The sequence below is a fragment of the Limulus polyphemus genome, unplaced genomic scaffold (genome assembly GCF_000517525.1).
Source record: "Limulus polyphemus unplaced genomic scaffold, Limulus_polyphemus-2.1.2 Scaffold3538, whole genome shotgun sequence".
In the NCBI taxonomy this organism is placed as follows: Eukaryota; Metazoa; Arthropoda; class Merostomata; order Xiphosura; family Limulidae; genus Limulus; species Limulus polyphemus.
The window spans coordinates 105,234-115,328 of NW_013669148.1; the positions used below are offsets into that span (position 1 = coordinate 105,234).

The window sequence follows — 10,095 nt, forward strand, 5'->3', positions numbered from 1 at the left end:
CTCTGAAATAAGGAAATGGCACTTTTAATATCAGGAAAGTAAGGAGCCTGTTGAACCACGTCACCAAGACCAAAGAAGGCCTGCCAAGTGCGCAGCAACGTCAAAGTGATGCTTATGCACCACAGGGTCAAACAATCACCAAAGAGTACTACAGGGATGTCCTCCGTCGCCTACGTGATGCTGTGCGGCGCAAGAGACCGGAGTTGTGGTCAACAGGAAATTGGCGCCTCCATCACGACAATGCTCCAGCACATTCCTAGCACTTGATTCAGACTTTGTTGGCGAAAAACCAGAATCCTGTGGTTCAACAGGCTCCTTGCGACTTCTGGCTGTTCCCCAAACTCAAGAGGCCATTGAAAGGAATGCGATTTCAGACAAGAGAGGACATTATGGCTGCAACGACAGCCGACGTAAACTCCATTTCGAAAGAGGCTTTCTCGGAATGCTTCCGACAATGGCGGCACCGCTGGGAGAAGTGTGTGGAGTCCCAAGGAGACTACTTTGAGGGTGATTAGGTTTCCAACGCTCCAGGTATGCCAGTTTTTATTCCCCGGCCAAAGGTCGGATACTTTTCTCACAGGCCTCGTATTTGGTTTTCTTCCTCAGCATCCACAAATAAACCTTTAGATAATTTGGAAAATCTCAACCATTTTTAGTTTGTAAATGTGAGCATCTGACATAATATGATGTTGGATCTATTGTTTATTTTCCCTGCATCAGTCTGCTCAAGTGAAGTTCAATTTGTTACTGATCTTTTAGCATTTTTTGTACAAGATATGGAATCCCCGTGTTTGGCGTACACTAATTTTTTTTCATTTATAATATGTATTTTAGACTTAAGTATTCAAAGATTGAAATTTAAGTTCTATGAAATGATATTATTGACCTTATTTTAACAAAATAAATAAAAATATGATATATACATTTTGCTCAAAGTGTTATCAAATATCTTATGTGCAATCACTGCAGTTACTGGCATCTGCTGTGAATTTATCAGCATTTCCAATTTCTGTAAGATACATATTTGTAAATAATTTAATAATTGACAATAATAATATAAGGTAACTAAATATTAAAATAAAGAAATTAGTTTATACTTAGATTCCCTAAACTAAGGGAAAATGTAATGCATGAATGTCATAACAATGTTTATTGATTGAAATTTTTAATTCAGTTAGTTTTTAGTAAAACATGATAACTTTAACAGAAGTAATGCAACCTGTACTTAAATAATTAGTATGGTTAGAACCATTAAAGTTGTTATAAGGAAGTGACAACTTTTCCTAATTTCAAAAAGAATGAAAGATAAATGGCTGATAAAAACTTCATACATGAAAGGTAAAAGCATTTTAAATTGCTTTTTAAGACTAAACCAATACTTAGTTTACAATTGAAGAAGAAGAATTTTGTATTGTGTTGTAACTATTAATAATGTTAAAAAAAACTCAATCAGTTTATATGTAACTTGCAAGAAAAAAGAACATTTAAACTTACATTTTTTAAATCTATTAATTAAACAGTCTCCTTTTATCATAAATATTGCATTAGATACCAATTTAATCTCGTATACTATTATCACTCCATATATATAACCTGTTGTCTGTCATGCAGTTAAAAAAACAAATTACATATTGAAGTTGCTTCTGAGTTGTAATTAATTCATAACAGCTATGGAGAGTTTTATATAACTAAAGATTTTACGTATCCAAATGGTGCATTCTGATGAATTTTAAAGGATTAATGTAACACAGTATGAAGAAAAGGAAAAACTGACTTTGCAATACAAAGTGGCATTAATGCACATACACAAATTTAAACATTTCATGCAGGCAATAAAAGGATAATACCAAATCTTTGCTTTTGACAAGCAAATCATGAAAGTGAATCATTTAAAAATGTTTGCATTTTAAATTGGAAGGAATCACTGTAAAATAATAAAACCACTAGGAGAGAGACTACCCACCAGATGAATTTTCATTGACCACAAAGTTCTGTAATGTATAATATAACTAAGGTGTAGACCGTTTAAACATAAAATGAGTGAATATGACAAGAATTCAAATTTTGTGAGTTTCACAATCATTGTGTTAGAACTTGGCATGTCTGATGATTTTGCTTGTTAAATCTCTTTGTGTAATTGCATGTGTTTGCACATAGATTAAAATATATATATTATTTCATTAAATTAGTCAGTCTATTTAACTGAAGTGGTCTGAAAACCCAGAATACATATTTTTTACTACTCCTGTGAATTAAAAGGATATAAACCTCAAGATTAAATGGCCAAATGACATTTACTGTGGAAGCCATGCCAAAATAGGTGGAGTGCTTGTCAATTCATCAGTATGTGGAAAAACAGTCAATTGTTTCATAGGTAAGTAGAGAACATTTAACCTACTCTGTTGTACAAATTTGTAACTATTCTGTGAATGCATTTGAGAAAATACTTCTGTAAGAATGTAAATATGATAAAAAATAGAGTAATTTTGTTTTCACAAAAATAAAGCAGCCCTGGTGAGCCTCAAAACTGTACCGGCCATCCAAAGTTATCTGGTTAGTGAAAAAGTTGATTTCATGGGAATAAGAGATTGCTTTCTATTCAGCTGTTCTTATATATAATATAACTGATGGTGTTTACATTCGCATAACAGATTATAAATACAATCATGATGAGGGTCAGGTATAGCCTGCTGATTGTCCCATTCCTGTTATATTGAACTTATCACTTTGGGACCATGGGTGCATTATAAGAGTGATGGTCAAATCCCATTATTATTTTATTGGAGTAGTGCAAAAGTTGGTGATAGGTGCAGTTGACCAGCTGCCTTCCCTCTTATGGTTTACTTCAAAACTAAGGACAACTAGTGCAGATAGCCTTCATGTAACTTGACACGAATGTCTGAAAGAAATGAAACAAAACAATCCTTATGAAAAACTTACAAAAAAAAGTTCTGTGTGCTTTGTTATCTGTCTTATTTAGATTCCGTAGTGAATGGAATTCTTCTAGTTAAGCTTTTAAAAATGGCAGTATGGTAAATTCAATTAATAAATTGATCATGTAATTGAACTGTGGGAACAAATACTTGAAGTTTACATTCAACTTATTCTTGACTAGTGTTAATAATATCCTTTTATGGGAGTGTTTATTTGTTACTTGGACCCTAAACTTGAATAATTAGTTGTGTTTGCTAGCTAAGTTTATTGTTTTGTTGATATTTTTGTAGGTTGTGGAATCAATATTAGTAACAGCAATCCAACTATGTGTGTCAATGATCTTATCAAGTTTCATAATCAGGCTACTGGCTCAGAACTTGAACAACTGACAACTGAAGAATTTATAGCTCAGACTTTGACAAGACTTGAGGCTCTAATCTCTTCTTTCCAAACCCATGGGGCTTCTAGGATCTTACCTCTGTATTACTCTTACTGGTTACATAAGTATGTACCTATGTTTTTTGTTTACTATTCCACACTACTATTATAAATATTTTATGTGTTCAGGAAATGAATCACTGTTCCCTAGTAAGTCAACCTAATACTATTATATAATACTCAATGTTGTATATATGATAAGAGACCATAACCTTTGTTAACCAGCTGAGTGTAAGTAGCTCAGTTGGAAAGTTACATTATTCACTAGGAAAATTTTGAAGACGGTTTTTAGTTTAATATTTTAATCTTGAATATGTAATTGTGTTTAATGAGTTTATACATTGTAATCTCCTTTTTTATTAATAGTTTTATAAAAGCCAGTTTATTTTACAAGTTTTAATCTTGGCCTATTTTAGTGTATGTGTTAAAGTGAGGCCCTTATTAACATCTTAACCCTCACAATCATATTAACTTTGGATGATTTTAAGTATTATCTGGAAACTTGGATATGAGCTCCTGATGAATATTTTCATAATATCTTGTATCGAACAAGTGTAATTTCAATATGTATGTATATATATATACATATATATATATATATATATATGTGCGTGTGTGTGTGTGTGTGTATATATATATATATATTTATGATAATTATTTTACCAGTGGCTTTTCAATAATTATGCCATCTATTTCTGTCACGGTTTTTAGTGAGCAAGAAGTTTGGTTGGAGGAACTGCAGGAGAAGGCATCTATTCAGGGCTTGGACAAGTTTGGGTTTCTTGAAGTAAATACTTCATCTGGAATTGTTTCACTTCAGTCAGATGGCAACAGTTTTGACATGATGAAGAATCTAATCAGACAGAAGAAATAAGGGTATACAATTTCAAAGGCATAATGACCAGTTGAATGTACTCCAAAGCAGATTAATCCCACACACAATTCTATGTAAAGTAACTGGTTGGCTTTTTAATATGTCAACATTGAAAAAAATCTCATTGAATTGAAATTAAGATCAGAAACAATAAGATTTCTAGCAATTTGCTGTGAGAAGTTTAAGTTAAACTTTAATTTGTTTATAAAACTAGTGTTGTTGTTTTTTTTTTTTAATGAGCAAATAAAGTTTCCTGGAAACTACCAATTAAAATTCACTGTATTTTTATGTTGTTTTTTGCAGGTGAGTTGACACTTATGAAGGTTAAACTTATCATGACTTGAAAATGCATTTTGTTATCTCACGCTTACGTAACATGAGAACATTACTTGAGTAGCATTTTAGTTTACTGATAATACTTTATTTTTAAGTTATATCAGTCCATTGTCATTGTACTGGATTACAATAACTGGCTTACCAGTTTTTGTTCCCCTTTTTATATAAATATTCAATGTTTATCCTATGGTTGTGTGTATGAATATTGTGCTTTTTGTATATCTAAATTATAAAAAGTTTATGCCTAGTAAACTAATAAAGAATAGTTTATGGTGCTTTTACAAAAAAAATGTAATAATTGTCTTTAAAACTGTAAAATATTCTCTATCTGTACTGGTTTTGGTACTTATATAAGAAATATCACTTGTTCATTTTTAACCACTTTTTTTTTTTTACAAGATAAACAGGTATTGTTTTATAGCCTCTTTTCTAGTTGATGTTGTTTTTGTGTGAATAGTAGGCTATCAAACTTATACTTGTACCACTTTTTTAACTACTGATATACATTTATATATTTCTTTAAAAAATAACATTTTGGGAATGGTGCTTTTTTTTATGACTGGTAGTATTTTATGTGTTTTTCACACTAAAGTTGCTGATTTCCTGAACAACTAGCATGAAATCTTACAATGGTGACCAGAATCAGTTAATGTTGCTAAATATTGAATGAACTGTCTTTCTTTTGAAAATTAAAATATATTATAAGTAAAATGTAATTAGGATTTTATATTCATATAAAAATAGTTATATCTTAACTATTAATTATACTATTGTTAATAAACGCACAAATAAAGATTATTAAATATAACTTGTGGTGACAAAGTTTATAATGATATAGAAGTGTGTAAACACATTCTTTAAATTGTACATTTACAGAGTTTGATTACGTTTCATTAAAATGATTTTGGAGCCTCACCATGTCATTATTATCCATGCCCTCACATCTGAGCATGCTCTATCTGACAACCATGCATTTTGACAGTATCTCTGCAGTGTAGTTTCCATTGCAAAAGGCTCTTCATGGAAAGACTGTAATGTTCGAAGCATACTATTCCTTCCTAAAAACTTTCCATGATCCATCTAGTTTAGGAGGACAATAGTTTCCCTGGAAATGTTTTAACAGTCTAATTGCACAGAAATCCATAAGTGCTGCAACTGTGATTTGACCAGTATGTCTTCATACAGAATAGCATGAATATCTTTTTCATTCTCCAGTTGTTTGAAGTATACAATGGTTGAACAGGAGATATGACTACAAATCTTATCTTGGTTATCCCATACCCTGTTGACCTCATTTCCAAATGGAGATTCTTTTTTATTATGTTGCATACTATTGCCTGGGGCATGTGGACAGCTTTTGCCATTGATCTTTGTCTTTGTGGATTCTCACCTGTTATAAGATGCTGCACTTTGCATACCATGGCTGGGATACACTTGTTGCAGGTCTCTTTGGAATGTTCTTGATGCATCAAATTGATCCATGTTCTTTGTTTTCTACTACCATTAAGAACAAGGGAGATCTCCATCTTGGAAATTCTAAATCTCTAATCTGAGCACACAATTATGAGTCGAGTGTATGAATATTTTGAATTGGAAATGGCTGTTACATTCTCTTCCAAAATTCAACAGTTTTGGGTGTCATCACCCTACCTATAAAATTACAAATAATGTTAAAACGTAGTTATTATACAGTCTAATAATGGTTGGAGATGGCTTGAATGGGTAATGAAGAAAATCTTTAATATAAGTTTAACATAACAGCAAATGTACAACATTTTGACAAGGTTTCATCATCATTTGATCGAGATTTGCAGTTCAAAAGGGTTCTTTAATATAAATAATATTGATTAACAAAAACAAAGATATCACCAACATACTTGATGTTGTTGCCCCTATGACGATGCTGAGGTTTGTTGCAGCCATTGATCTTTGTCTTTGTGGATTCTCACCTGTTATAAGATGCTGCACTTTGCATACCATGGCTGGGATACACTTGTTGCAGGTCTCTGGAATGTTCTTGATGCATCAAGTTGATCCATGTTCTTTGTTTTCTAATACCATTAAGTACAAGGGAGATCTCCATCTTGGAAATTCTAAATCTCTAATCTGAGCACACAATTATCAGCCGAGTGTATGAATATTTTGGATTGAAAATGGCTGTTACATTCTCTTCCAAAATTGAACAGTTTTGGGTGTCATCACACTACCTATAAAATTACAAATAATGTTAAAACACAGTTCTTATACAATCTGTTCCACCACAACTTTATATCAGCTGTTGTTGTGAATGACTTACTGATTTGCATATTCAAAATAATTTTAATATAATATTTTCAACTTTCTGTCAATTTATCAACAGTAATTTATGTTTAGTCTTCATCTCTGAATACGGAATTATCTGTGTATAGTTAAACTATTTGCAAATGAAAGAGCAGCAATTCAAAGTTCTCTTCTGTATTCATAGTAGGCTACTGCTATTCCACCTCTTTTCTGTAGATTATTGTGTTGAATGACAAAATCATGAAAATAATAAGTTTTTACATTATTAGTAGTAACTAATAAAATCAAACCTTTTTATTTGAGTAGTACAAAAATACCTTAATAACTGATTCTTCATAAAAATGAAGCTAAAGTATGGTTTAACTGATTTGGCAAATGCAATTCTTTCAGTTTTACATATTAAGAAAGTACACTAACTACTCAAAAATTTACAGAATGCACCTAGTAAGGGTTTGAACCACATAAGCCTTCAATAACAGTAGCTACAAGAAGTGGCATCAATTCCACAAAATTGCAGTAAACGTCTGGCAATATTTTGCACTATTCCTGCAGAAAGTTGAGATGTAGTGTCATTAAAGAGTATGGAAGATGAGAATAGCCCTGATGGGGTCACAATGATGCTCAGTTGAGTTGAAATCTGGAAACTGTGGTGGTCAGAGAAGATGCGTGCAGGCGATGTTATGTTTCCAAATCTGCATAGTGTGGATCTGATGGATGGTGACATTGTCATTTCTAAAAGAGCCTATCAGTGTCTGAATACATTAACAGCCTTGTTGGGTGCAGTTGTTCAGCCAAGATCCCTAGATAGTTCCTGGGTCTAATCCATGCCAGCTGAGCAATCCCCTGACTTTCACACCACATCCGGTGGTCTGAACTGTTGATATGATGTATTGGATGTTATTCCTGGCATATTATTCTCATGAATATGCTATGTTCATGTCCAGTGCTGACCATTTACATGCTTTTTGTGATTGTTGCATGCCTGTGGTTTTCAAAAGTATGTCCCATTAGTCAGTGATCCATATAGTAGGTGGTTCTTTTGAGGTGCTTACCAGTTGATGTTTTCCCATTCCAGGTATACCTGGGAGCTTGTTTTGACAGACATCTTTGTCCACTTTATCACTTCCATGAACAATAAACCTGAATCATGAACTCCCGACATTATACCCCTTGCGAAGTAATTGAGATCCTTATGCTTACCCATGTTATGCAATAAATAATGTTTATCTCTACAGCTATTGTTCATATATATCTAATCGATCAGATGGCACATTAAAAGACCTGTCTATATGGCTGGATATAATTGTATTGTTTTTTTTTATTAGTTTGTTATGATTAGGTAAAATGTATAGTTTAAAAAAACTATTATAATATTTTTCAAATATAACAGTAATGTGAACTGTTGTAATTTTATAGACTTCTTTAGCTTAGTTTAGCTAGTTCGTAATACTAATTTAGCAAAGAACAGCTTCAAAACTTCTGAAACATGCTTTAAATTGCCACTTAATGTGATAAGTATCACTGTTAACATTGAACGTGTGTATGTATGTATAATTATTAACAAAACTGTTGTAAAGTGGAAAGAAGGAATGTAAGTGTAATTGACATTAAGTTTACAACTACAAAAAAAATCATTATTTTGTCCATAAGAGATGGATAGTGACAAATCAGTTTATATAACAGAGCCTTCAGATTAATAAACAAGCAAGTGAAGCATAACACTGTGAACCATTAAATTAGCATTCTTGTTTATCCAAGTAATTTTTAACTACTTTGTTTTAATTTACAAAACTTGACTTTTCTGGAGTTTATATTAATATTCAAATAATAGTACCTGTTTAATGTAACACAAAATAATTGAGATCACACATGTCACATTAAGGTTTATAATAATTATTTACTTTGGAATACAACTAATAAAGTGTATTTAAAATGCTAGTAATACTCTATTTTTACTGGGGAAAGTTAATATAAGAATTATTATCATCAATCATATGTGATAAATTGTGACACGTGTTACCCATTAACAGATCATGCTTTGCCATTTTAGGCTGCATACACAGAAGTTCAGAAACGAAAGTTTTTTCCCAAAACTAAAACAGCAGTTTAATTTTAAGATGATACTAATATCCAGCATTGGAGTTGAAAAATAAGTATTCTGTTGTAAAAAAAGAAATCAAGTGTAAGTGGGAAAATTTGTTTACTTGAGATTTTATTTTGATCTGTTAACCCAAAATGATCTTTTGTTATAAAGATTAAATTGGAAGTTAATCTCATATATGTGATCATCACACATTCATGACCTATTCTCTCATATTATACCAAAGAAAGAATTACAAACTAAAGTTATTACTGAGATGTTATTGATTTATAGCAAGTAGGGAGGATGGTATATTGTATTTGACTACAACATTGGAATGTTAACAATTGATTTGATGAAAATATTTGTTCTGGTAAAAAGAAGGGAAGTAAAAGGAATTTAAAGTAGCGTATATCTAGAATCAGGTGTTTGTATGTGAAAAAAATGTGATAATAATGGAATTTGTTAAAGTTAGAATATTTGGACCTATTATTTGGAAAATTATTAAATATTTTAGTAGAAGTACTGTAATAAACAGGTCAAACATTTATTTATATAAAATCTTGTATGGCAATGGCTCTGAATAGAAGGGGCTTCCTTTTGGTCAATGTATGCTGTAAATACTGGTGCCTTGAATGTCAAATGTAATTATTGGTTCATTAAATATTTGAAGCATATTTGTCTTCTTTTGTACAACAGTTCACTTAAATCCCTGAAAGTTTAGGTTGTTTGAGATAAATGGCATAATTTAATAAACTGTGATTTCCCCTGTTTAAAAGAAAATGCATCATAATTTTAGAAATATTGGGAATGGCAACTATAGTAAACATATTCCAAATGGTAGAGCAACAACTTACAAAACGGGAAAGTTAAAAATAACAGGTTAAAGTTTTTATATCTAGCTAGATATCATTAGGCATTTTTTGTAATGGAACAGAAATTATGTATACATTTTAGAAAATTTGACCTAATACTTAACATTATTTAATCAATCTTGAAGATGAGTTTCTGTTGTCATAAAATAACAATAATAAGGATCTTGCATATATTTAATGGTCAGTTTTTGCCTGAAAGCTATGTTGTGAGGCTAGACTTTATTAACAGTTTCTATGAGGAAATTACTAGCATTGTAAACATAAGAAAATCCAATCTA

General features: G+C 31.5%; 1 protein-coding gene across 4 annotated transcripts in view; it reads left to right on the top strand.

Moving 5' to 3' along the window:
- LOC106469546 (biotin--protein ligase-like) overlaps positions 1–9,025 on the top strand; it is an 81,230-nt gene extending 72,205 nt beyond the window's left edge. For all 4 annotated transcript variants that reach the window (XM_022398086.1, XM_022398084.1, XM_022398085.1 and 1 more), the window contains 3 exons: positions 2,260–2,374; positions 3,225–3,438; positions 4,084–9,025. In XM_022398086.1, coding sequence (XP_022253794.1) covers positions 2,260–2,374; positions 3,225–3,438; positions 4,084–4,246 — 492 coding nt within the window. In that variant the 3' untranslated portion in view covers positions 4,247–9,025. The remainder of the gene's footprint in view (positions 1–2,259; positions 2,375–3,224; positions 3,439–4,083) is intronic.
- Positions 9,026–10,095: the final 1,070 nt, after the last annotated feature.